The sequence below is a fragment of the Uncinocarpus reesii genome, genomic scaffold, assembly GCF_000003515.1.
Source record: "Uncinocarpus reesii 1704 scaffold_2 genomic scaffold, whole genome shotgun sequence".
In the NCBI taxonomy this organism is placed as follows: Eukaryota; Fungi; Ascomycota; class Eurotiomycetes; order Onygenales; family Onygenaceae; genus Uncinocarpus; species Uncinocarpus reesii.
Window position 1 is genome coordinate 3,799,403 of NW_003052499.1, and position 27,629 is coordinate 3,827,031.

Genomic DNA, 27,629 nt, shown 5'->3' on the forward strand with positions numbered 1-27,629 from the left:
CGGGGGTTCAGGATATCCGGCCTGGCGAACCGAGCGAGGAGCAGGCCAGTTTTGGCGAGCTTTGCGATGAGGAACAAGCGCTGACGGCTCTTCTGAGACGGCGAGTTGCAAATGTCGACGACTGTGTTGTTGTAGAAATAAAAAGCAACGCTCCTCGACCTCAAGGCTCGAGATGCAGCGATGAGTCGGTCTGAGTCACGCTGGGGAGTCATCTTGCAGCAGACGATGGCAACAGTAATATATCAAGACCACCGTCCGGACGTGTGGATGTTTGTAAATCAAGCAAGCTGGCGTGAATCTCTATAGCTAGTTATTCTATTGCGCATACCATTGGAGTTGGCTCTCTTTCGCTCGGGACGATGATTTGCCTTGACGGCGGCACCCTCGAAGGAGGCGGCCAGCTCGTCCGCAACGCCGTCGCGCTGTCTGCGTTGACCGGCCAGCCAGTGCGGATAACCCGCATTCGAGGAAACAGGCCCGGGGCCACTGGACTCCGGTCGTCGCACGCAGCAGCGATACAGTGCTTGCTCGATATCTGCGGTGGGACGGCGGTGAACGCGACGGTGAGATCGTCCGAGATCACTTTTTACCCGCGCGGCCAGCAGGACGGTATTGAGCCGGCTGCAGCGAAAGAAAAGGACTTTGCTGCGGCGCTGCGGACGATCAAGCTGGAGGCTCTGGCGGGCGTGCCCCCCATACAGCCGCGATATAACGTGCGACTGAAGACTCCCGGCTCGGCGTTCCTGATATTCCAAGCGTTGTATCCCTACCTGCTGTATGCCGGCGCATGCGCGAATGCTCGGGCTGCAGAGCACGGGGAATGTCCACCAGAAGCAACCATCAAGCTGAGCGTGACGGGCGGAACCAATGTCTCGTTTTCTCCCTCATACGACTACGTCTCGCAGGTCCTCTGTCCCAATTTCGCGAGGCTGGGCCTGCCGCATCTCGACGTGGAGTTGAAGCACCGGGGCTGGAGCGCCGGCGCAACAGACTTGGGCGCGGTGTCGTTCCTGATCCACCCGCTGGATATACAAAAGGCGGCACATGCTGCTGGGCTGGCCGCGGACGATCCGAGATGCAGTTCAACTTCATTCGCGCCGGTGTTTCCGGCTATAAACATCAACCGCTACGAGCGAGGCACCATCACCCAGATTGATATCACAGTCCTAGCGCCCGACACGACTCTGGATGACATTGAGTCTGCTCGCAAACGTCGCAGCTTCAAGCGACATAAATCTAAAGATGGCCGAACCGAGCAATATCCTGACGCAGGCCTCGCCGCCGATGAATCCGACTCAGGCCCTGGAAAGCGCTCCGCCCCGCATTCCGTCCGGGAATTCATTGAAAACTATGCTTTTCAGGCAGTCTGCAACGCATTTACTATCAAATCTAAAGGCGGCCACAATTCCCAGCAACCAAAGATCCAACTACACCACTCTGAGCGAACGCGACACTATTCCCAGACCTATATTCTCCTGGTTGCCCATACGTCAACCGGGTTCCGACTGGGACGAGATGCGTTGTTTGGAGTCTCCAACACGTCTGAATCAAAGATAAAGCCCGGCAACAAACCCAAAGGGCAAGGGAAAGGGCAGGGGCGATCTCACGCAAAATCAAGAGTCAATACGGGCGCCGACATGGAACGGGCTATCGAGGGCATGGTCAACAGGTGCGTTGAAGATTTGATGTATGAACTTGCGGATGGAGATGGGGCACGGGACGTCAAGACAATGCTCGGAGACGACCAGCCAAGCAGGCTCTTGGACTCGTATATGCGTGATCAGATTGTGGTGTTCCAAGCACTGGGAAACCTGGCGGCAGGCGAGGAGAATATGCCGTCGAGCACGCCTCCAGAGCGCGGCCTGAGCTTACACACCCAGACGGCCATGTGGGTTTGTGGGCAGATGCTGGGAGTTGAGTTCTAGATGATAGACACAATCAACAATCAATCATTTCTAGACAAAATCTGTTGTTTTACCACGTGATCCCTGCTCACGTCAGCCGCACAGCAAACAAGCTGTCCATCACGAGCATTGGAGCAACCGGCTATCAAGAACGGCCTCTTGAGGGTCACTACAGAGTCGCCCAGGGGGACTGTTGGGAGGCTACAGCACCATGGGGTCTCTCAATGTATACATCTTGACATTCAACTGTGCCCGCAATCTTATTGACACCAACCGATTCGCATCCCACTTGTTCGATGGCTTACACCCTGGCGCTCCGCAAACGGCCGCCCATCTACCGGACCTTCTAGTGCTTGCGCTGCAGGAGGTTGCACCGATTGCTTACGCGTTTCTGGGTGGATCGTATCTCGACCGGTACTACGATGCCTTTCGGGACGCGTTGGATATAGCGACAGCCGGCGCTGCTGGAGACGGGGCTGGAGGGCACGTCCATTACCGGAACCTGGTAACGAAAAATATTGGGATGACAGCGTTGATGGTGTTTGCGAGAAGCGACGTGGTCGAACGAATACGCTACATCCAAACCGCGGAGACGGGAGTAGGGGTGCACGAGGCGGGAAATAAAGGTGCTGTCGGGGCGCGGATTGGGTGTCTGGCTGGGCGCGAGGATGACTCTAGCGACGCCGGCCATGATGGCACAGTGGAGGTGACCGTTGTCAGCGCGCATCTCGCTCCTGATGAGACTGGCTGGCAGCGAAGGAACCAAGACTGGAAGAGCATTGCGCAGCGACTTGTCTTTCGATCAGAGGGCACTGAACACCCTCTTCATCAAGAAGACGAAGAAGGCATGCCACTTTTGCGGTCGTCTGCGTCGTTGAACGAGCCGTCGGCCTTGTACTCGCCAAACTCGTACTTGTTCGTTGCGGGTGATTTCAATTATCGCACCGCAGACGCCAGGCCTGCGCCGCAGGATTACAGGACGTTTCCTCGACCGTTGGAGAACGAGGATCCGATGAGCCAATTTACAGATTTGTTCGCGCTGGATCAGTTGAATCGCGAACGCGAGGCAGGCAGGGTTTTCAATAGGCTCATGGAGCCCAAAGTTATGTTCCCGCCGACATACAAGTATTCCAATGATGCCCGCAGCCTCGCGTCCGTCGACCCGAACGGTGGCTGGAAGTGGGCGAAAACCCGTTGGCCCAGCTGGTGCGATCGAATACTTTACCTCGACCATCCCTCTAAAACAAATGAATCCGGGATCGTCAAGATTCACAGGTATGACATACTGCCCTTGTGTTCAACGTCGGACCACCGCCCAGTGGTCTTGTCTGCCTCGGTTCCTCTCCAAGCACTCCCTGAATCCAGCGACTACCGACCTCCCTTCGAGGTCGATCCCCATTGGGAAGACAAGCGAGCAGTCGCTAGGAGAAAAGAGCTGGTTGTTGGTGCTGTGGCCTACCTCGGTTTGACCTGGGAAGGGAACGGTATTGTGGTGGCGACCGTTTTTGGACTCGCAGCTGCGTATTATGGTTTACATGCCCTGCTCGCAGGTTGAAACCCCCGTTCAGAAACCGGCTCAAATTGATGACACGTCGACGCGTGTTTTCAGGGAAAGCACATCGAGTCCATTGTTTTTCCTTTCGGGCAGCCTCATATCCATGGTTTTCAAAGGGATGTCTTGTCTGCCGCATCCATACACCCTTGCAACCCAGTTTGCGAAGATGATCACTTGGACTCCAAAAGGAAATAGGCAGGGTTGTCGTTTCAAGTGTCAACCCCCCAACGGATTACGTGCATATTTGGCATGTCCGAGTGCTGTCACTGTCTGATCACCACATGGCCAAAGAGGGCTTGAAACAAGAGAAAAACACCACGGAAGCGTCTGGCAGGGATTTCCGCTCCGCCTCTCAACCTGACACACAAATGGACATTAAATTGTCGGTTGATCGGTCGAGGGACACGCTCTTGATTTCAGTATTTACACTTTTGCAATTTGCTTCAGCATAACGATGGCAATCCATCGCTTCACAGTGATTGTCAAACTGGAAATCTCCGGGGCCTTGTTTGAGAAGGGGCATCACGGGCTTTTTGACAGGGTTGTCACTGACTCATCTTCTGGCCTGATCCTTTCATAATAATCTTCAAACGCTGCCGAATTTCAAGGCAGAGGAAGTTGTTGTAGCCAATGAACAATTGGCGATAGATCACTATCTTGACAGCCAGTTCACCTGCACATGAAGTCGAGAGCTAACCGGTGAAGCTGGCATCAAGCATGCTCGTCATGAAACAAGCACTCTGGAAGATAGGCGGGAGAAATTAAGACATTCAAAGACCATCAAACCTACCACCGTAGCCTCGTCGCTCTGAAAGAAGCTTTGTCTTTTTATCCTTTTCTTTTTTTTTTCTGGGCTCCCTCCGTCCTTCCCGCGCGGTTGTCCCGTAGTTTTTGACCAGTCCGCGACAGGAAGATCAGCGCACGTTGTTTCATTTCTTCAAGGAGAGAAAGAGGTTAATAAAAATCTCAGGGCTTTGGAGTGAAAAAGATCAGCATGCATCATAGCTCGATTCTGCAGCTCGTCTGTTCGCCTTGCAAAATCCGTGCATGGCACCGAGGCGGCGGTTTTGACGTTTGATGTCGGGCATTGAAGTTGTTGTTAGCTTTGCATGCAAATGTATATATGCGGCCTGGGGGCTGACCCCCCTGGTTGAGGATGCAGATATCATTCAGTGGAAACAGGGCGATCGCTTGTTTTTTTCTTTTGATTTTGTTCTCCATATTTTGTCTGTTATGTTTTTTTTTCTTCTCACAAGGCGTTTGATGGTCTAGCCAAAGGTGGCAAATTGGATGGACTTGTTGATACAGATACCTCTTCTTTGTATTATTTGCATTAAAATTTTATCGCTGACTATTGAATTTGGGCTAAGTTCCAATGTTCCATTGTTGGATGTCCTGCAGTGACAGCTTCTGCCTTCAATATAAATCTTCTGTCTGGGGCTGACGGAGATGCAAGCCGAGCGCCTGATTTCAAAAAACAAAGCAAACGCAAAAAAAAAGTGCAGAAAACGGGCTTGTCGAAATATCTTCTCCCTTTTCTTGATAGGCAACGGTCGCCTTGTCTAGGATAGCCGGGCTGGGCGCCCTTGTTCTTTGCGCAAGGGAGACGATCTGGTGAGTCAGGTGTTGCACGGAAGGGTTGGGAATTGAGTTTTCTGCTGGAGATTCTAGACTGTGCTTCTCGAACTTGGTCGGATGAAGGGGGGAAAAGCAAATCTGGAGAGTGGAATATTCTAGACTCTTTTGATACGAAGTCGGTGAAATTGGGCGGTGGGATCGTGTTTGATGATTCATGGCGATGGGATGATGATTTGGAGATGGAGCTTCCAAGTGTCGCGGGCTCGGCGGGATGGAAAGTGTGGTTGCAGGAACACAGTACATACAGCAAGTCATCCGCTGTCACCGCCTGGGATTCATCATTCCGGTGCGGTGAATTGGGGGATGTTTCTCAGCGTGCGTGTGGCGGGAGTCAAGGCAAGGGAGATCTCAAAAGGTTGCAGCAGCGTTTGATTCTGAGGCGACGGGCCTGGACTGGTTGCCGATGGATCCGAACAAAGCGCAGTGTGTTTCAAGTCGCAGTCAAGGACTCAGCCCTTCCTAGCAGCCTTTTCTTTTTTGTTTTTTTCCCTGACTATCGAACCGGAGTGCTGGGCCCAGCAAGGCAACGGATAAATAGTAGTTAGTGGTTACAGGCTGCAATTCTTAACTTGCTATCAAATTGATGGCGAGTCACGACGCGAGTGAAACCGAGAGAAGTACGCAAGGGGCTGCTGTTCAGCAAATCCAGCATCTTTGTCAGGGAATCCGATATTAACCAAGACCAGTCAATCAATTTCACTCTGCAGACAATGAAGATGTAACAAACAACATCGTCCGCCGGGGCCAAGCTGAGCAGCGTGCTCACCGCTCAAGGACTGATTTGTCCACATCCCCATCTTGAACAGCAGACTTCCCCAATGGACGCTGCACGCCGGACGGGCAACCAGGCGATGAGGCAATTGGGAACTGCCGCCTGCGATGTGCGTCGAAGCCAAGGCGTTTTTACTTTTTCTTCTTCCTTTTTTTCCTTTTCTTTTTTCCTGGCTTTCGAGAAACAAGAAGGGCGTCATCTTGTTTATAAGGCAGGGTAACTACTAATATCGATGATGCTGATGAAAATGGGCGAGATCGGGCTGGGACGTCCGGACACCACGGCTATGTTTAGAGTAGTTGAACTAGTTCTAACGGCATTATGCAAGTCCCAGGAATAATTGGGGGACAATCGATGGGCAGCAAGGATGATTCTCGGAGTGGCTTTTCCCTTTCTTTTCTTTTGCCTGGACTAAATAATGACAAACGTGCATATGTACAGAGTATAATCATGGCCGGTTTTTTTTAATATACTTTATTTTTGCTTCGCATCATACCCAACATTTTGCCAACAGCAAACAGCGCCGGGATCTTGGTTCTCGCGGCCCTCCTTGGGTGCCCAGTTGAGGCCTGGTGCCCTGTTTAACGGACACCCCCCAGGCCGGATGTTTGTTGCAGACTAGGGTGTGAAGGGTAAGACGAGAGGGAGGGCCGAAAAGTCAAAATGCCCAAAAAAGAAATGAAAAAAAGAGAGAGAGAGAGAGAGAGAGAGAGAGAGAGAGAGAGATGATGCAGAATGCAGGTTCAATATCCAGAAGCCTGAAGGAGAAGATAAAAGGATAAAAAGCAAAAAAAAAAGGCAAACTCGAGGGCCCTGTCAGGCGTGAAAGGCCGCCCAGGAAGTATATAAAATCAACCAGAATAATATTACGCCCAGGCCTGAATCCACCGCTCCCTGACACCGACTCGATCTGACAGAAAACAAAGACAAAAAAGACCGCTTGAATCGCTAGTTGGTTTTCCTTTTAAGTTTGATTTCCTCTCCTCGGAGTCCGAAATATAACTCTGGGGTTTCGCCATTTCTCCCTTTGGTTCCCCTTTTTCCCTCTCCTTCATATCATCCTCCATATTACGGCTCGCAGAACATCTACACCCAATCTAATCCTGCAATCCTCCGTCTCGCTTCTCCAGAACCGTCGCTGCCTGGTCCCCGAATTGAGATATCTCTTGCGATCCAACATACGCCGCGCGCTGCATTCCTCTCTCTCTCTCTCTCCTCGACCGATTCACCACGGATAGATAAATAGCTAGAACCAAAAGGGACAGAATCCCGCGTTGCTGCCGTCCCAGCAGGCCTAAAATCTCCCGCGCGCAGAGCAAAAAAATAAAAACAGAATGTTCTCGTGCGCAAACTACCCCCGCGGATGCCGCGGCCGTGTCAATATCCAAGGAGCAAAATGTTCCACCTGCGTGGTGAGTAATACTGGCATCCATTCTTCCAGTGTCACCCTGGGGTAATGGCGCCCTTTTGCCAGCTAGTTAACTAATCAAATCTCCCCCTCCTTGCAGGCCTCCAACCTGCGGCGCCCAGCAGCATCATCCTCACCGTTCTCTTCTGCGCTCCGCTCGCAAAAGACCTTTAAGAGATCATGGGATGTCCGGGACCAGCAAGGCCAATAATCAGGCTGCAGACTGGGCTCCATATGGGGACAAGTGAAATGAAACGAATTAAGGAAGAAGAAGAAGAAAAACACACGAGTCTTGCCCTTCTACTTTCTCGGACTGGAATCCGCCCGTTTTTTATACCAACGCCAACAACTTTTTTTCAACAAACCCCGTTCATAAAAAAAAAAAGGAAAAGCAAAACAACGCAAAAGTAGATCCAAAAAAGTGAACAAATCGCTGGAACCCCGAAAAATCAAAGTACTCGTTTAACGGTTTTTTTTCGGCAACGGGGGGAACGTATAGACCGGCTTTGAACTTTTGCGCGAATCCCTTCCATCATGGCTTTTCTTCTTGGTCCCGCTGGCACAGGGGCTATACCTCTTCCCTTGTTTTCTATTTTATTTGCTACTTTTTTTTGACCCAATACCCATCTTGTTCGGCCTTTTTGGAGGATCTTGTTTAGTCTTATCACCATTTCCTTTTTCTGTTTTGCATTTGGAGGACATTTGATATCATTTTTTTAGCCTAAGAAATATCCCCAAGGAAACAAACGGCGTTCTCTGACTTATTTTTCCTTTTTTCTTCTTCTTCGCGCAGATCACTCCCCCTTCCCCCGCGCGAAAACTGGCTGCATCTGGGTAACTACCGAACCGGGTTCTCCAATTCGTTCGTTCAGAGGTGACAACAGGATAAAATGGGCAACTTTCCTCTCGGCACGAAGACGAGGTTCGGTTGGCTGGCTGCTTCGCGCACACTCTGAGTGTCAGTCACACAATAGCAATGCCCGTCTCTTTCTAATTTTCTTTTCCTTGCTACATTGGCCAATGAAAAGGTGTGGAAGAGTGAATTGCCAGCAGCTCTCGGTTTCTCGCTGGGGATGTTGTGATGAGGTGATCAGCAGGCACATAGAGACTAGCTAATGGGGTTTGTTCTTGTCGTTTGTTTACTTTTTATATCTCCAGTTACACTACAATGATGGCTTTTTGCAGATAGACTTGTTTCCTGTTCACTTCTCTTGGTCCTGGCGGCCGCCTCTTGCTCTTCTTTCTATTGTCTTTGTTCTGACAGGGATACGGGACTTTTTTTCCCTCGGTGCATCCACGTGGCTGGGAGGCTTTCTGTCGCTCGCTCTTGTTTTGCTCTTGTGCGTCTTATTTATTAGCGTTTTGGATTAATGGAAATCTGTCTGACCGACATTCGTGTGCAGCCTCTGTAGCAGTGGACGGGGGAATATGCAGACACTCATCACACTTCCCATATAAACCCCCCGGCTCCTAGTCGAATCTGCCCAGGTCATCTGATGCGCTGCATTGCATATCCAGGCCCGGCGCACATGCATGGCCTCCCTGGCCTGCTGGCTGCCCGCCGCTCTCTCGCAACGGCTCTGCACGGGTGTGTTCATGTTGCTGCTGCGGCTGTTGACCATGGCTCCATGACATCACGGCGGCGACCCCACCATCGCGCTGTGGGTTTCAGGATGCGCCCCACCGGCTGGTCCTGCGCAACACGAGCAGTTGGGCAGCCAGATTTATAAGATTGGGGGTGATGGGCTGGCAATTGGCATGGTTCTCTGTCGCTGGGCTCCAGGCAAAGGGGCAGTCGGCGGACGGCCAAGGACATGTGCTCCTCTCCTTTCCCCCGTGATTCGTTGGTGTCTGGCATCGCATGAAACAGCGCTTGTGAAATTGGCTCCAGAGGTTGGATCCTCTTCTGTCCGGCACTTGGCAGATCCGAGGGCTCAAAAAGGGGGCCAAGCAACAGGAAAAACGCGTGCCGGCAAGGATTCTTTGATGTATGATTACGTCGAAGGCGCTGTTGGGCTGTGGCGGAATTACTCTAAAACGAAGCATCATGCGGCCGCCTGGCCTGGTGGCCGTGATGTCGCTATTGTTGACGGCTGTCGGACAATAATGATCACAAATGACGGCTGTCAAACAGTCAAGGGTTATTCCCTGATTCTCGCCGTGCGACTCGGGCAGTCTGCGATGGATTATGAAACGAAGGGACCACACCCGAGGGCCCTGGCTGTTTTTCTTTTGTGGGTGTTGTGATATTGTCAATACGATGGAGTTCTGTCATCGACGCCTGGATTCGGGAATCTGTGTTTACTGGACTGCCCACAGTGACGAGGGCCTGGCACAGGAATGCGGAATAATACGCACTGCCCAATTGCGCTGAAGCCAGCCAGACCGCCATCGAAAATCTCACCGTGCGAGAACCCTTGAAATCAGTCAGATGGCGGAAACCGGGTAAAAAGGCTCGTGCCTCCCTCCCTCCCTTCCGCTTCCTTGACCTTTTGCTCGCTTTTCCAGGCATCGCCCACGTGAGAGGTCTTGATATAGACTTCAGGGCTACTGATGGCGCTGTGGACCTTGTGCCAGTAGCGATGAGCAAGGATGGAGGATTCTCATTGCAGAAAAAAGACAACTCGAGACTTGTTTCAGATAGGAGATCGATCAGATGCCAAAGAATGCTGGATAAATGACACGCAGGTAGATTCAGAGGCTTGAAACCCGCGTTGCAAAGGCCTGGCGACAAATCTCTTGCAGCAGCGGAGGGCAAAACATGCGCTGCACGCAGGAACGTCTCATCGCTGGGAAGAATGTCAGAGGCACTCCTACGAACAGAAACTGCTACAGGACTCATTCCATGCTGATTTACGTCTCTTCTATCTGCGCTCGTGGGCTTGGAGCTTCGTTGTGGCCCCGGGCAGCCTGGACGCAGTCAATGACTCGATCTTGCCTGCTCTTTCGTTGCCATCAAATGGCCTTCTCTTTCCCTTGCTCTCGAGGTAGGACCTGCCTCGAGACTCATGTTGTTTGTTTGCTGCCGTCGGCTTTGGTTTTCAGCGGGTGCAACTTGGCTGCATGCTATTCTATAGCATGCCCATTTGTCCTTTTGCTCGTCCATCAGGCATCACGTATATTAGATTTACACCGGCTACAGTCAATAGGATTTACCCATTACTTTGGAACATTTCTTTGCCAAAATGCTCTCAAGAGGCTCCAGCACCAAGTTGAGAAGAAGCAAGTCCGCCGTTTCAGCCAGGTCTCGAGGCCGGGGCCGTTCCCTTGCCGAAGTCATCGACGACGAAGCCTGCCAGCGACAGGCTTTGACCGCCGCATCCCTGGCGATGCAGCGGGCTATGAGGCCTTCGCTGGATGATTGTCATGGCAGTGAAACCGGCACCCACCGCGCTTCCCTTCAACTCTCTCGATCCCGGAGCATTCGGTTTAACGAGGACGACACCCCGGGCTTGAGAAAAGCTGACTTTGCCCGCACGCTACGAGCAACTCGCTCTGTAAGCAACGATGCGGTTCAAAACAAGGCTGCCGACTCGCCGGCCCGGCGCACGAACGGTGTGGACGAGTTTGGCATGCTGGATGACGATATCCCGTCCGTCCCTTCAATACCCTCGTCCTACCGAAAGCTTCGCAAATCAAAGTCCATGTTCTCAACGCGTCTGCGGTCTGGCTGGTCGAACGACACTTGCCAATCCCCGAAACGGAACCGCCATCGTCCTAGAGACGCAGGACACCGGCACTTTGCTCGCAACACCCTTCGTCGCTCGATCTCGTTTTTCAAAGGAGAAAGTGAATATCGATCAAGGAGCCATCAATCCACGGATAACCAAGAAGTGGATAGTAAGGTCATGCGAGATAGATTTCTACAAGACCTAAGCAGGACTTCTCAGTCTGGCACGTCTGAGCTGAGTACTAGTACCCAGAACTGGGAGCCACGGGCCTTTAGAACAACGGCCAGGCGCTACAGTTCTATTTCTAATGACAGCGATTCCGGGTGCTCAGGTCAACCCACCCATGAACGATTGAAGGATGGCAGTCACACTATCAGAACAGGGTCTCTTTCGCAGTCAATCAAGAATCGATTCCGGCGCATCTTTAGACGGCACTCAGCGGCCCAGGAAGACCTGTCTCCCCGGCAGTCAGATAACCACCAGCCTATTGCCCCCGAATCGCAAGTTCACTCCCCATCAAATACCTTGTCTAAACAAGATATTAACACTTTTAATCCATATCTCGGATTTTCTAGCCATCGGCGCAGGAGCATCCGTTCAATGAAAAGCATAGATAGTATATCTACTTCAAATTCACGTGTTACAAGCTGGACTGATTCCACAGCGGCTAACACTATCAATATGAAACGCCCACTAGAAAGTCGATTATCCATTATCGAAGAGAACCGCGTTGCTGATATGTCGCAATCCGCAGATGAGTACCATGACGGCTACTCTGCATTCAGACAACCTCTTCAGCTGGATCGCCTGTCCAATAACCCCGTAGACAGTCAGCGGGTATATTCGGCCTTGATGCGGAAAATAGATCGGTCGAGTAGGACGCGTGAGGGCAGGGTTAGTCCACGACCTAACGCCCCGGAAGCCATTCGTTATAAAAATCAGCTACCGGCCCATTCAGGATGCAGTATAAGACGGGTGCTAAGCGGCACGTCAATGCACCATGCTGAAGCTGTTGCCGTGCGAGGGCCTGCCGGTGGCATCAACCATGGCCCAGCCCAGTCAATTCGAACCGCAGCTTCTCCCGGCCTCACACCCCAAGAGATTGCCAAACGTAACGAAAGCGTTCATCAGCTTTCCCAACGCTCTTTACGTTGCCTCGATTCCAGTTCATCGCGCTCGGTAGCTCACAGGCATCCAGCACGCTTCGAAGTTGATGCGATGGCTACGCCGACGAGGGCTCAGATGTATGAGTCTGATGACGATTCATCTACTGTCGTGGTCTTGAAATCACCCGTTTCCAGCAAGTTTGTTACATCACCTAGCGTCTATTCAAGAACGACGAGCGGAAATACGCCATGTCGTTATGCGAGCCGCAATGACCTGACCTTTTCCGACTCTGACGATGATACAGGGACTGCGACCATCATAGCAAGCCAGAGACTCCCGTGCAAGTCTCGTGGCCAAGGTCGACTGGTCAGGGGAAGTGCAGAGTGGAAGTCTTGGATGAAATCCCAGATGGACCTTATAGACCGGTCTAACCTTTCTAAAACCCTTGATATCCAGTTCTCCAACGAAGAAAAAACTCACTACAGAGAAAATGCTCAAATCTACGACGAAGCGTCCGACAGTACGGGTGCTAGCCCCTCCCTGAGAGAGAGCGGCGATCATGAAGAGAACCACAAAGTCACAGGCGAAGAGCAAGACTTTAGCGAACGGCAGCCTCTATCGGAACTGCGACCCCCCTCCCAAAACAACTTCTCGCGCCCTATGCGTCGTTCGCCCAGTGGACCCATGAAATTTGGCACAACAAACGCGAGAAAACCGTCCCTAGTCGAGGAGATCCACACCCCTCCGCGAAGTGCACCGGTCATTGTCGAGTCAGATACTCCTTTGAAGCCTTCCCCTCGCTCCGTTGGTGCCAGGAGCAGGTCCGGAGCCCCAAATCAAACCCCACTGGTATATCATAAAACTCGACTATCTGGCTCACTCGGGTCTCCGGCCATATCCCCTAGGAACAGTATGAGCCCACGGAAGTCGATGTCTGCGAGAAGCCGGCATCGACAAATTCCTCCACCAGCTTACTGCGACGCCAGGAAGGCCTTGAGCGTCCAGTTCAACTCGGTACGCCCAAGAAAAGACGACTGTCAAATGACAAAGGAGAATCGGGAGATAGGCGAGGATTGTTTCTTTAGCACAAACGGGCCCTCAGACGGGTTCTCCAGATTGAACGGGCTGCACTCTACCATTAGCAGTAAGCGAATGGTTGATCTATTTTTAAGTGATAGAAGGCGGCTCATGGAGAACGGTGATGATACCACGGCCGAATCAGCATTTCTCTAAGCTCGTGGACAATTGCTGTGCACTCTGCTGCTGATACTGGCGCTGGCGGTGCTTGATTTGTTCATCAGGTCTGCGGAAATTGGAACATACAATGTAGATATTCGTACGCCAGCTATCAATAACTATACACCGTCTTATATATAATATAAATATTTATTAGTTTGTAAGCGTTCGGAGAAAGCAAGGGTAAGGATTCATATGCACCTTGCCCGCCTCAGATCCAGCTAGTTAGCTCGTTGGCATTTCCCATTTGCCAACATCCATTTCAAGAAGCACATGGACTCCTTGGAATCCGCTATTGAAAATGCAAATACTCTCCCCGATTGACAGACTTTTTATTCCCATCCTCGCCTCGTCCAGCTGCTCTTTGTCCACAGCCCGCCGGAATATGTATTCGCCGAGCCTGCCCCTCTTGCTCGAGTCATCGATAATCCTCGCCTCCGGATAGACTTTGATATCGACATTTGACAGCCAAGCAGAGAGCCACAACAATGTCTGCACCTGTGACGAAAAAGCGATGCGGTAAGCCACTCTGCACCCCCGTCAATCCCGAGGCCATTACTGATATTCCCTTCTAGGCGTCCTCGGGGCCACCGGCGCCGTGGGGACACGCTTCATCCTCCTACTCGCGCACCACCCGCTACTAGAACTCGTCGCGCTCGGGGCGTCAGACCGGTCCGCGAACAAAAAGTACCGCGACGCGGTGCGCTGGAAGCAATCGACGCCGATGCCGGCCGGGGTGGGCGAGATGGTAGTGCGGCGGTGCGAGCCGTCCGAGTTTAGCGACTGCGAGATCATCTTCTCCGGGCTGGACCCCGAGGTGGCGGGCGGGATTGAGACTGCTTTTTTCCAGGCGAACTTTGCGGTGTTTTCGAATGCGAAGAATCATCGGCTGGTTCCGGTGGTGCCGCTGGTGGTGCCGCTGGTGAATGCGGGGCATCTGGAGGTGATTCCGGCGCAGCGGAAGAGGCACGGGCTGGAGAGGGGGATGATTGTGTGTAATTCGAACTGTGCGGTTGTGGGGCTGGTGATTCCGGCGAAGGCGTTGATTCAGAGGTTTGGGCCGATTGAGTCGGTGAGCATGGTCACGATGCAAGCTGTCTCGGGGGCGGGGTATCCGGGGGTCAGCAGTAAGTGCTTGCATTCTTCTCAAGGGGTGTATTTTCATGTGTGTGTGGATCGCAGCTGATTAGTTATGGTGGTGCCAGGCATGGACATCTTCGATAACATCGTCCCTTATATCCCCGGCGAGGAGGGCAAGATCTCTACCGAAGCGCGCAAGATCCTCGGCGATTTGGACTCCGACCTGGCGGGATTCAGCGATAAAAAGCCCCTTCAGATCTCTGTTGCGTGCAACCGTGTTCCCGTGCTCGACGGCCATACCGTGTGTGCGTCGTTGCGTTTTGTAAAACGACCCCCTCCGACCGCCGCCCAAGTTCGTGAAGCGCTGAGGGAGTATACTTCAGAGGTTCAAACGCTCGGGTGTCCTTCTGCTCCGAAACGCGCCATTCATGTGCTGGACGAGGTGGATCGACCGCAGCCTCGCCTTGATAGAGACTCCGAAGGCGGCTATGCGTGCAGCGTAGGGAGGATCAGGGAGGATGATAGTGGGGTCTTTGACATCCAGTTTGTTGCTCTCAGCCACAATACCATCCTGGGGGCAGCGGGTAGTAGTATTTTGAATGTGAGTTGCATGCCCCTATCTAATGATACCTTGAGTTGATGCTGACATGACTGTGTGCTGCTTGTAGGCGGAGAGTGCGATTCTAAAGGGTTATATCTAGTCTGAGAACTGAGTGCAGCTTTGATTTGATAAAAAGCGTATTTTCAACATCGCTTTTGTTCTTGGCTCTTCCAGGGATGATATTTCTGCGGAACCACATCCATATATGCTACGGGGATGGCTAATCGTCCTACAAGTTGATCACTGGGAATTTACGCGACTCAGCCATTTTGCGCTGAGGAAAACATGAACAAGAGTTGGTGATGGAGTTGAAGCTGATATAGTAGCGTAAGAGACAAGAATAGGTTAGAATATTGATTGAAAGCGTTGCTACTGATGGTTCACTTTGGTATAATCCCATCACTTCCTTGCCTCAAGCTTAGATGTGCCTTTATTTAAGCATCCACCGGGCCTATTCAGGCCTTCCTTTTACATCCTCCCTTTGGTGAAGCGTCCAATGACACGTCAAGACATCCAGAGCGCCCTCTTCCCTCGAAGCCTCTCCGATCGCGGCGCATCCTCCATATGCAATGCAGGGCTGCATCGCCTCGTCGGGCTTGAGCTATTGGCTGCCCCGCGAGATGTATCCTGAGGATCGAGAGGCGCATACCTTCGGCAGGCTGCCTTGAACATTCAACCTCCACGACTGGGGCTGTCAATTCCCGTGTGATAACATGGCAATCTAGCTAGCGGACGAGTGCCCCTAATAGCTACGACTGCGACCTTCTTAGGAGCCATTAATCCCATTCTTTACTTGCCGTGGCTTCTATCCAAGTTGACCAACCATGACTTTTATGGGCTCGATGAAGAACTCCCTCCTCTCCAGAACGACTGAAAACAATATATCATTGGCAATTCTAAAATTCGATTTCTCCCTCTTCAAAGTCGAGGCTCCTGTCGAATTCGAACCCCTGGGCTCGGCCCTGTCGTGTAGACGACGAGACGAAGCCGAAAACGGACCCCAGCATCAAACAGCTCGACGGCTGGCTGCCCTGTTCGAGCAACTTATTCCTTCTACGCCGAAGCTCATTTAAGCATACTGCAGAAGGGTGTCTGAAATCATCAAAACACCAGGCGTTAACCCTGTCGGAACGAAACGCCAGGGGCCGTTCAAAGGATACATTGACGAGGATGGAATAGCGGCGTGGGTAGCGGCCACGTCAGGCATAACTGCTTTGGGCGTATATCTCCTCGCCTGCTTCCTTACACGGGCATGGGCTGCAAAGGAACCAGTGAGACATTGAGGTTTTATTCGAGGACAATCACCCAGTCTCGGGGGCGAGCCTTGTTAGTGCTCGCCTCGAGGTCTCGCGACATGGCCTTGCGGTCTGGGACTCAAGCGCGCGGGCCTGGCCCCAAAGTACCGATCAGGCGAAGCGGCTAGAGCAGGACCAGCTGCTCTTGCTGCCTTGATGGCCCAGCCAGCACGAGCCTGAATCACACCAATATAACTGGATGAACAGTGTTTTCAACCAGAGTGTAAGAATCAAACATAAATATCCTGTGAGCCACAAGGAAAAAACATACATTCGCCCCATATTCATCCGTCCTATTCCACCATGGCTAAGAAGAGCCAACCCAGCCGCCCACACCTCCGGACCTGCCACCGCTACCGATTAATGCAACGAAGAAGGCGTACTATAATGCTGGCGAGCGTGTATACTATGTGCCTCGGGGTGGTGTGTGACTTTGGAACCCATAATCTATGCTGTGATTGATATTGACGTCTATGCAGCAAGTGAATGGCGCACTGGAGTAATCAGTACCAAAAACTCAAGCACCATCATATCCATTGTACGTCGCATAAACGAGTGTGTTTGCTACTCGTTAGGCTAAAATTTGTACTAGGTCATTGACGACGTACCCGGAAACGAGGAGGATGTTCGCACGGAATATATTCGAAAGCTAGCGTAACCAGGGTAGATGTCGTTGACCCTGCGGCGGCGTGGCTACTTGTCCGATATTGACGCTCTATAACTCTTCAGCACGCTCCATAAGACTCCGATCGATCCATTTCCACAAGGTGTGGTCGGCTAAGAAGGGAGCGGTTTCGGCTCTCAGTCGCTGCGAACAACTATATCGCGAATGCCATTGCGATACCAATGTCAATTTCCTTGCAACCGTCAAGTCTATTTCAGACCTAGAGTCAATATACTTTCTCTCAGAAACATCTACTGAATCGTCGTCGTCTTCCTTCAAATGGTTATATAACCGTACATAACGGTCGGAATGCTGCCTCAGTTTGAACTCTGCAAGCACGTCACCGCGACCATTGTTGCGTAGAGGTCCTTTAATAAGGGGTAGTCAGTAGTGGTGTCAAAACTAAGAAGACGGGTCAATAGCCACATAGGCCGGCTTTTCTGTAGGATACGGCATAGAACGGCCGATTCCTTGGAATCGACCTCAGAGGCGGCTTGCTGGAATCCTTGTTGGAATTCTTGTAGAAGCGGTTGAGGTAGCTCATTCCGCGACTGAGGGAGGCCCGGGGAATCTCCATTGCATATATTGAAGAGGTTCTGAAAGCTTCTAAGATCTTTCTTAATGCTGAGTTTTGAAGCTTTTCAAATTTTTCAAGTAAGAATTTTTGATTATTCCATCAGATAGGAACTCCATAGTCAGCTACTGAAGTAATACAAGCAATATATAATTGTCTCATTGCTTGGAAGATGAGGCTCTTTTTAATATTAGAGAGTCTTATTATTTTATTTAAGACTCTCTTAGCTGTTGCTATTTTGACTTTCACATGTTGTTTAAAAGTGAGTTTTGAATCAAACCAAATGCCCAATCATCTGACTACAGATTTTGATTTAAGTTCCATATCATTCAGAATGATAGAATTACTCTCATTATGCTTTACAAAATGAATAAGCTCAGTCTTATCTATGTTAAACTGAATGACTTAAGAATCTTGTCTTTTGAGCATAATATCAATTGCTTTTTTGAGAAGTAGACAATTTTCCTCAATTGAGAAAGAGGAAATAATTAAATCAGTATCATTAATATAACTAGAAATTCTCACATTCTGCAAATTCTCATGATTATTTTTAAAAAGATATTTTGTATATAAATCATAGAGAACAGAAGAGAGAGAAGAGTCTTGTAGAACTTTAATATTAATAGATAATAATTCTTGCTGTTTGTTGTAATTGTAAGAATGTCACTAGTGAAGAGCAGCTATCTAGCTGCCATGCAGCAGATAATATCTATGACAGCATCATGACAAAGTGTTGCCACCCCAAAGATATAAGCAGGGGACTGCCTTGCCCACTAGAAATGAAACAAGTGATTTGGTTACTATTCATTTACTACTAGAATCTACTCTATGTTCTATGTATATTATTATACATGTTTGATTATAGTCAATACCATCTAACTCAATAGCAATAATCTCTATCTAGCTACTAGCTAGTCAATAGTTATCAGTACACTTATAATTCCATTTCAATATTAAAGAGACATCTAGTCTCTGACTGTGATCAAGCTAGTTATTACATTTTCAAATTGCTTTCTTAAGAAACTGAAGAGAGTATATCATCTAATTATTTTATCTGCAAGATCTCAGCAGTGTTATCAAACTTGTTGTTCAACATAACAAATTGAGACTTTAGTGATCAATACTTCAATGGTGCTTGATCTCAAATTGACAGACTTGTTTAATGATAAAGAATTTCCATACAGATATATCAAAATTGAATTAAGACTGTTATATCTTCTTAAAAGTAGTGAGAGCAGATACAATTGTACAGTATTACAGAACTTTAATAATATGAAAAATAATCAAGATATGATAGTATCTGTATAAATAAGTCTATAGAGAGAATTGTAATAGAGATTAATTATGATGAATAAATTCATCTGATCAATAATAAAAAGCATTCTTATATATATAATAAATATTATGAATAGTTTGAGTAGTCACTTCTATTCTTCTGTTTATTAGTTGAAATAATTATAATTATTCTGACTATTCAGCTATCTGTCAGTTGAGATAATTACTACTATTCTGATTATTCAATCATGTGACTTTTATCTTCTCAGATTCTAGTTCTTTCAGTTCATAATTTTTGTAGCCTCATCATACTTCACTTTCCAGTCATATTTTTCATATGCTCTTTCAATAGTGTGTGATAATTTCATATTGTACTATAAGATTTATAATATCATTCTCTTCTTTCTTAACATGTTGTTCTTAACTGCTTATATTCTTTCTTGAATATAAAGAGTGATTATTTTCTTGCTTGATTGTTAAAACATTTTCTTCTTATAAGTAAATGTTTTTATAACTCTGTTGTCATGATTTTAAAGTTTTTTCACAATAATAAGTGTCTAGCTTTCAAAATTAAAGAAATTAATATTATAATATCTTCTCACTACATTTATTATTCTCATCATGATAAAGAGTGTGTTTATTCTGATAAATTAATAATGTTAGAGCCTGGTGTGAAGTGGTAAAGAAGCATCAGACTTGAGAACATGTGATCAGATTTTTCAGATGACTGCTGTTAGTAGAGCAAGAGCTCAGAATAAAAAAATATATATTGCATGATCATCTCAGATCCCTCTTTTCTTCATCATATTTAATATTTTTGAATTAGATCTATCTAGTTGAACAGGTTTATTAGAATCTTTCTTCTTTTATCCTTGCATTTAGTCTGAAGAATGTATCCATAATACTAAAATATTATCTTACTTTACTCTTTTTGAAGTCTTTCAGTTAAAAGATTTTAAGCAGTAATTGATCATGACTTTGAGTGTGTCAGCATCTGCAAAACAATTCAAACTTATTATTATTGAAGAATCAGCTGTTGAATCTTTTCTTGTATCAGTGAATTGATCTAGTCTCAAGCTCACAAGAGAACAAAACAAACTGAATTTCTTTTAAATATTTTAACACTGCTGTGGAACAGAATGCATGAGTGATCTATAATAAAATCAGCAGCACAATTCACAAAACTTGAGTGCACAGCAAATAAATCAGAAGAGAAGCTCAGAATCAGATCAGTACTTTGAAGAAACAAGTGGCTGTTCTGGTGAAGAAATGAGATTAATATAAAAAAGCATGTGTGACTGTATTACTGAACATGCAGAAATGAGAAAGCACTCCTGCTTGTGTAACTGAGTTCAGAGAAAAGTGATTAATTAAGATTAATAATCTCAAGCATCTCACAGATGAAAAGAAACTCAAGTTTGAGTATTGACTTTTCAGAATGAAGAATAAACTATAAGAAAATGCAGATCACTTCCCCACAGAAACTAGCAAGATTATTTATATTGAGAATTAAACTGATGAAAATATCACACATCACATTGCTCTCCACATGTGAGAAGAATATCTGAAATATTATCAAACAGCAGAGAAAGTGTTCAAACACTTGAAGAAAATTTATGAGAATCTGAATAAGCTTCTCAATGTAAAGAATAACTAGTGTTAACTGATTATGAGAAATAATGATGATTATCATGAATTTGTTATTAAGTTTCTGCATTTAATGGAAGAAGCAGAGATATTCAAGAAAAATTACAAGAATAACTTCATAAACAAGCTATCTCATAAAATGCAGAAAGCAGTGACTGCTGTTCATGTCATCATCAGAATCTTTAATAAATTTCAGAAAATCTGCTTGTGCACTGCTCACATTCTGAAGAAGATTCAGACTGTTATTAACTGTCAAAATTCTGCTGAAACAGCTGCTTGCAATAGAGAATAGTAAGTCAAAAGTCTTACATCTAGCTGTGAGAGCACTGTGACTTCAGCTTCTGAGAACAAGAACTGACTGAGATCAATTATGTGCCACAATTGCAAAGATCTTGACCACATGAAGTGCAATTGCTTATATAAAAACAAGATGTCTGTAAAGATTCAGAAGTTGAAACTTAGCAATGAAGATAATCAGCTGAAAAAAGAGCAAGTCTAGAAGAAGTCTTCATTTTGAACAGAAAAGTATTATTAGAGAAGCTAAATTTAAGTAACTTAGTGAGAGAACAGTCATTTCTTATATGAAGCAAATTAGTATTGAATGGAGTTGCAATTCCAACCAATTCTCTTATTAATACTGGAGTGAATGATTTGATTTTCATTGACACATGACTAGTGGTGAATGTGGCTCAAATCTATAATGAAAATACTCATCAATTGCTGGAGGTGTGCAGTATCAGAGACTTTGATAAGAATGCTGAATTATTCATCACACATCTTGTCTTCTTTCATCTGTGATTGAATGACTGTTAATTTGAAAATGTCTCTATGCTGATTGTTAATTTGAGACAACATCTCTTGATTATTAAATAAAAATGACTGGCAGATCACAATGTCTGCTTTAGACTGGATTGTGAGACTGGTTTTGAGATTCCAAATCTCATGAGCATTGATTCTGATTTCAAAATCTGATTGAGAATTTATTCTGAAACTGGCCATCTTGCTCTCATATCTCATTCTGATGAGAAATGGAACATGAGATCTCATTCTGCACTCAAGTAATTCCTGACTGACACCATTCCAGTATGAGATTCACATCTCAAGAACCTTCCCATCCCACAGTAGATGGCACTGGTTCTGGTACTGAACAACTCAAGATGAGACTGAAATGGAACATGGGTTTCTGATCTCATGTTTTATTATATATAGCAAGAAGCTCAAATTGCTTCTAAGATGCTAGAATCATTATCAAAATTTGTTACTTTTTCTACAGTGTGTATCACAATCAATGGAAAACTCAATATCCTTGAAAATGATTCATATTAATAAATAATGTTGAGACTATTAGCCAGCTCAAGCCAGCTCAATAAATATTCATCTAGTTAGACAAATTAATACTTTTCATTTTACCTTCAGCTCATCTTTTCTTCTCTTCCTTCTTCTTCATCTATTATTATTGTTATTCTCCTATCTTCTTCTCATCTTTGACAGATTCTTGCAGCATCTTTAATGATGTCTTAAAGTTGAACTTCTGCTGCCACACAACAGAGTCAGAAACTCCAGAAGTGATGAAAGTGACAGTGTAAGCAGCAAAAGTAGAGACAGTGAATGCAGCAGAATAAACAGCACAGCAGACAGAAGTGACAGTGGAAGCAGCAGAGCAGAAGTAGTTAACTGTTTTAATTGATTTGAAGAACTGCAACTCAATTATGAAGCTAATCTCCATAATCAGATATATATTTTCAGCATTAACAGTCATGTGCTTCTGATGTGCCATTGCCATAACTGAGTCTTTTCAATTTGCATTACTCATATGAATATCAACTTATACAATTGTTAATACTCACACTTGAACAAAGTAATAATGATTGCCTCTGCAGCCTCTTGAAGATTTTTAATAACAGTATATTGTCAGTGAATATTATAATCTTGATCACAGTTAACAGTAATTTCATAAATCAATTACTGAAACACAGCTGCAGAGATAATAAGATCTGTGAATTTTTGAAGATGTTTAATCTTCTGAATCACATCTAAATAATTCAATTAGCATCAGAACTGTTATCAAAATTCATTACTTTTTCACATATGAGTACCAGCTTTCAACTAACATTGAGAAGATTGAGAGTGGAAGGTTTTCTTTTTGAAGACTGTTAGATCAGTCTTTAAGTTTGTCTTATATCAAGTTGTCTTGGTGGCTTCTCACTCTTTTAATGCAGTCTTATGCTGCAACTCACCACTGGTTTTGTACTGGTCAGCACAGAAAAACTCAATGTGACTCATTGTTGCAGCAGCAGAAAAATAAATGAGACAGAGTGAATGAGAGCATTGAGACAGTTTGTGGGGAGGTCAACAAATGACAAATGAAATTGATAATGATTAGTCTACAGAAAAGAAAGAAGAAGAAGAAGAAGAAAAAGAGAAGATAAAAATACTGATTTTATATCTTCTGTCTGATATCATGATACTGTGACAACTGGTTACAGATTTATAGTAAACAAATTGGCAGCTTGATATCATGTCAAAACAAATATATTGCATTAAAATAAACATACTCTGATATGACAACAGTAGACAGCTTGATATTATGTCAAAATAAACATATTGCATCAAAATAAACATATCTAACATTGCATGACAATGTAGTAAACTGCATAGCAACAGTAGTCAGTATAGAAGCTTGATATTGCATTCAAATATTTCAGACATTCTCATCTCATTCTCATCACAAAGTCAAATGTGTCCTGAATCATCTAACATTACTATCAATGAATGAAATGACTTCATGAGATGAATATTCAATGTGTAAGAAAATCTGTGCTGTGTGAGAGAATAGGCAGGCTCTAGCTGAGCAAGATTGAAATGTTTTTAAAGCTGAAGAGACAGACTGCAAAATGCATCATGATACTCTCTGAAAGCTTCAAGCTAAGAAATCATAATGTGTATCAGACTATCAGCAGCAAACTGACTTATATCATACTGACACAAATTACAGAAAGAATATCAATAAGCAAGAGCATCAGACAATAAAAGATCAGACCATTAAAGAGCTCATGGTCAAATAATTTATCAAGAGTAAGTTCAAGAAATATTACAAGCACTAGATGCTAGTGGTCTGTGAGAAGCAGAAGACTGAAGAGAAGAAGAAGCATAATGAAAAAGTTATGCAGATGCAAGAAGAAATCAAGAATAAGATATATCAAAAAGTAATAAAATTGAATAATGATTCTAACACATTTAGACCAAAATTGAACTTGCAGTACATTCAATTGCTGCATGCATTCAGATCTGTGCTCATGCAATGATAACTGTTCTTGAAGTCAAAATTATAACTTATGAGCACAATCATCTTGCTGCTGCTGGTCTGTCAAAAAATAAAATGAAGAAGAAGATGAAAATATTTCAAAGTCATTTGCAGACTTCATTAAATAAGAAGATGCTATCACCATCAGAAAAGATGAGTGAGAAGAAGTTTGAGATTGTTATCTCTTTCAATAAAGAGAAGAAGAATGAGAAGAAGAAGAATGACTGAGTTATTAATATCTAAAAGCAAATAGTTTACTTATAATCTAAAGTCATTGTTGAATATTTGCTTTATGAAAGAAGCAATTCATGAATATTACCTTCATGCAAGAAGTCTTCCATAAATATTTCTATCATAAAGAAAGTCATTGCCAGAACATTCTCTCTCTCTTTTATAATATAGATCATAAAACTCTTCATCATATTCTCTCTTAATTTAATATTCTTCAGAATCTTCATCTTCAATAAATCTGTTGCCAACTTGTCATCATGGACCCAGCCTCTCAAGAAAGTATTGTTATAGATAATGATACATCATTTTTTACTGAAGTCTCTTCTAAATTAAGTCAGATGCTAATTGAGAAAGTAGTATATATAAAATAGCAACTGGAGCACACAAAGATCTTTGCTATCTGGTGATCAACAATAAAAACTGCTCAGTTGATTGGAGAAAAGAGAAACTGAAATCTAAATTAAGCTGTCAAAAACTGCCACTCAGATTTCTGAATCAAATATGATCAAGCAGCTGAGCTTTCAAGTGGCACTTCAGTAATGATCTGCAATAATTGTCAGGCAGTTCTCAAACACTCAAGCTTTACTGAAAATGACACAAGTGGATTGAAGAAACACCTGTGTAGTGCAGAGTGTGAAAAGACAGAAGATGAATTTTAAAATTTATAACAGTTGATGATAAGTGGTTATTTCATTTCTTCATATGAAAAAGTAATGAATTTTAGTAATGATTCTGATATTCTAGAAGTCAAATTGAAAATGTTCTTGAAATGTATCATCTATTTCTGAATGCAATCTAGAAAACTTTCAGCAGTAACTTGTGTAAACTGTAATATTTCTGAATCTCTTCTTCTGTGCAATTGAAAACCCAATCTTCAAGACAATGATGTCAATGCTCAATTCTTTGATGGCAAACAACATTTCAACTCACAAGATACTGTATCAGATCATGAACATCATGTATGATAATCTTTTCAAGACACTGCTGGCTGATCTCAATGTGACAATAAAGATGTCTTTGGTAGTGGATAATTGGACAAGTCTCAACAATCTTGCTTTTATGACAATCAATGAATATTATATTACAAAGAACTGGGAGTACTGGGAACATTTGCTAGATTTTGAGAGCTTACATGAAGCTTATATAGAGAAGAACATGATGAAAGTTCTTACAAAATGTCTGACTGCATGAAAGCTAGATCACTAGCTTCTAGCAATTACAAGTGACAATGTGTCCAATAACAATACAATGTGATTGAAGCTGAAGGAACAACTGCAGCCATGTTATCAAACTTGTTGTTCAACATAACAAATTGGAGCTTTAGTAATCAATACTCCAATGATGCTTAATCTCAAGTTGGCAGACTTGTTCAATAACAAAGAGTTTTCATACAGATGTGTCAGAGTTGAGTCAAGATCATCATGCCTTCTCAAGAGTAGCAGAAGCAGATACAATCATACAATATTACAGAACTTTAATAATATGAAAAGTAATCAAGATATGATAGTATCTGTATAAATAAATCTATAGAGAGATAGTAAGAGAAGAAGATTGATCACAATGAACAAATTCATCTGATCAACAGTAAAGAGTATTCTTATATACATGATGAATATTATGGATAGTTCAAGTAGTTCCTCCTATTCTTCTATCCACTAGTTGAAATAGTCATAACTATCCTGACTATTCAGCTATTCATCAGTTGTGATAGTCACTACTATTCTGACTATTCAGTCACATGACTTTCATCTTCTCAGATCCTAGTTATTCCAGTTCATAACTCTCATAGTCTCACCATGCTCCACTTCCCAGTCACATTCTCCATACACTCTTCCAATGATGTGTGATGATTCCATGCTGTGCTGCAAGATTTATAACATCATCCCCTTCTTTCTTAGCATGTTGTTCTCAACCACTTACACTCTTTCTTAAGTATAAAGAGTGATTGTCCTCTTGCTTTGTTTTCAAAAAGATTTTCTTTCTGTAAATGAATGTTCTCATGACTCTATCATCATGACTTCAAAGTCTTCTCACAATAACAAGCATCTAGCTTTCAAAATTGAAGAAATTGGTGTCATGATGTCTTCTCACTGCATTTATTATTCTCATCACAATAAAGAGTGTGTTCATTCCAATAAATCAATAAAGTGCTCCAAATGTTGTCAACTCAGTTGTCATTGTGTTGTTGACTTCACACCTTCCAATCATGATTGGCAAAACCTTAAAGCTGCTCACAATAAGCTTGAACTTGAAGAGACAAAAGCTTTTAAGACTGTCCAAGCTGCCTCTACCAAACTTCTTCATCTTCAAAAACAAAAACATCTTCTTCATGATCATGCTGGCAAATTTCTTGAGTTGAGTCTTCAGTCATTGAAGAAATTGGAGCATCTCAAGAAGAAAGAACAGAAGAGAGTGACTGAGCAAGCAGAAATTCAACAACATCTTGCTTCATTAAACAATCTTTCTTCATCAGAATCACTTCTTGAATTCTTCTTTTCATTCATTAATGCTCTTTTAAATGAGAGTGTCATTAATGATACATCTCAACAATCTTCTGAGTATTTATAAGGTTCTTCACTGGTTCCCAGGTGTTTTCTGAGATATCATATTCTTTTCATTTCATTAAATAGTGAAGTTTTTCACTGATCATCTGATGGTCTAGAATTTGTTCCACTTCATATTCTTGTTCATCATCAATTTTCATGGACATTTCTTTAGCATGTAGCAGTGCTTTTTCCAGTAATGAGACATGAAATACAGGATATATTCTCATCTTCTTTAGTAGTCATAGTTTGTAGTTGACCTTCCCAATCCACTTTTCAATCTTGTATGATTCCAGTTTCTTGAAATCAAGTTTCTCATTTGATCTTTTTGTCTTGATATTTCATCAAAGTAGAAATACTTTCTTCCTCTTCTTTAAAATAGATGCCTCCTGACACTTCTGATTATAGTAGTACTTCATTCTTTCTTGTAACAATTCAATGTTCATCTTCATGTAGTCTTGCAATTCTTTCAGTTGTATCACAGTGAGCTCTGCTTCTTGAGCTCTTTGTCATGCAACTCTTGATTGTCATTGTATTTCTGATTTTCTGTCATAATTCATATAGAATGGTGTCAGTCCTGTTGTAGCATTCTTTGACTCATTGTATGCTAGTTGTGCCATCAGTAGCAGTTCAATCCAGTTGTTCTGTTGGTAGTTCACATATTCTTATAGATATTATTTCAAAGTCTGATTTAATCATTCTGTCTGACCATCTGTCTGTGAGTGATAGACTGTTGACATCTTTTGTTCAATTTCTAATAATGTCATTAATGTCATTCAGAACTTGCTCATGAATCTTATATCTCTGTCTGTAATTATTTCTTCTGACAATCCATGATTGGCAATCACTGTTCTTAATACCATTTGTACTGTTTCTGGTGCATCTGTTGCTTCTTCAAACAGTATAAAGTATTCATATTTCATTAGTCTGTCAGTAATCACTAGTATTGCATCATACTTCTTTCCATCCATATTCTTTAATTTCAGGAGTTTCATGATAAAATCCATCACTATAGACTTCCATGATTCTCATAGTTGTGATATTGACTGTAGTTTTCCATGTGGTTGCTGCTTGTTGATCTTGCTTAGTGTATATATCTCACATTTTTTAATATGTTGTCAAAT

At 44.5% G+C, this 27,629-nt stretch overlaps 5 protein-coding genes across 5 annotated transcripts; all 5 read left to right on the top strand.

The window, feature by feature from the left end:
- Positions 1 to 180: 180 nt before the first annotated feature.
- Positions 181 to 3,459, top strand: UREG_04274 (uncharacterized protein; the record flags this gene model as incomplete). Its single annotated transcript, XM_002544711.1, has 3 exons — positions 181 to 269; positions 311 to 1,892; positions 2,080 to 3,459. 3 exons carry the CDS (start codon positions 181 to 183, stop codon positions 3,457 to 3,459), a joined length of 3,051 nt encoding a protein of 1,016 aa, XP_002544757.1.
- A 7,003-nt stretch (positions 3,460 to 10,462) lies between these two features.
- UREG_04275 (uncharacterized protein) lies at positions 10,463 to 13,257 on the top strand (the record flags this gene model as incomplete). Its single annotated transcript, XM_002544712.1, has 2 exons — positions 10,463 to 13,069; positions 13,234 to 13,257. 2 exons carry the CDS (start codon positions 10,463 to 10,465, stop codon positions 13,255 to 13,257), a joined length of 2,631 nt encoding a protein of 876 aa, XP_002544758.1.
- A 522-nt stretch (positions 13,258 to 13,779) lies between these two features.
- On the top strand, positions 13,780 to 15,072 carry UREG_04276 (aspartate-semialdehyde dehydrogenase; the record flags this gene model as incomplete). Its single annotated transcript, XM_002544713.1, has 4 exons — positions 13,780 to 13,810; positions 13,867 to 14,418; positions 14,497 to 14,972; positions 15,040 to 15,072. The coding sequence occupies 4 exons, from the start codon at positions 13,780 to 13,782 to the stop codon at positions 15,070 to 15,072; spliced, it is 1,092 nt and encodes a 363-aa protein (XP_002544759.1).
- A 724-nt stretch (positions 15,073 to 15,796) lies between these two features.
- On the top strand, positions 15,797 to 16,925 carry UREG_04277 (uncharacterized protein; the record flags this gene model as incomplete). The annotated part of the gene is made up of 5 exons (XM_002544714.1): positions 15,797 to 16,005; positions 16,433 to 16,490; positions 16,594 to 16,690; positions 16,747 to 16,805; positions 16,860 to 16,925. The coding sequence occupies 5 exons, from the start codon at positions 15,797 to 15,799 to the stop codon at positions 16,923 to 16,925; spliced, it is 489 nt and encodes a 162-aa protein (XP_002544760.1).
- Positions 16,926 to 23,531: 6,606 nt separating this feature from the next.
- Positions 23,532 to 23,959, top strand: UREG_04278 (uncharacterized protein; the record flags this gene model as incomplete). Its single annotated transcript, XM_002544715.1, has 2 exons — positions 23,532 to 23,633; positions 23,669 to 23,959. The coding sequence occupies 2 exons, from the start codon at positions 23,532 to 23,534 to the stop codon at positions 23,957 to 23,959; spliced, it is 393 nt and encodes a 130-aa protein (XP_002544761.1).
- Between the last annotated feature and the right edge of the window lie 3,670 nt (positions 23,960 to 27,629).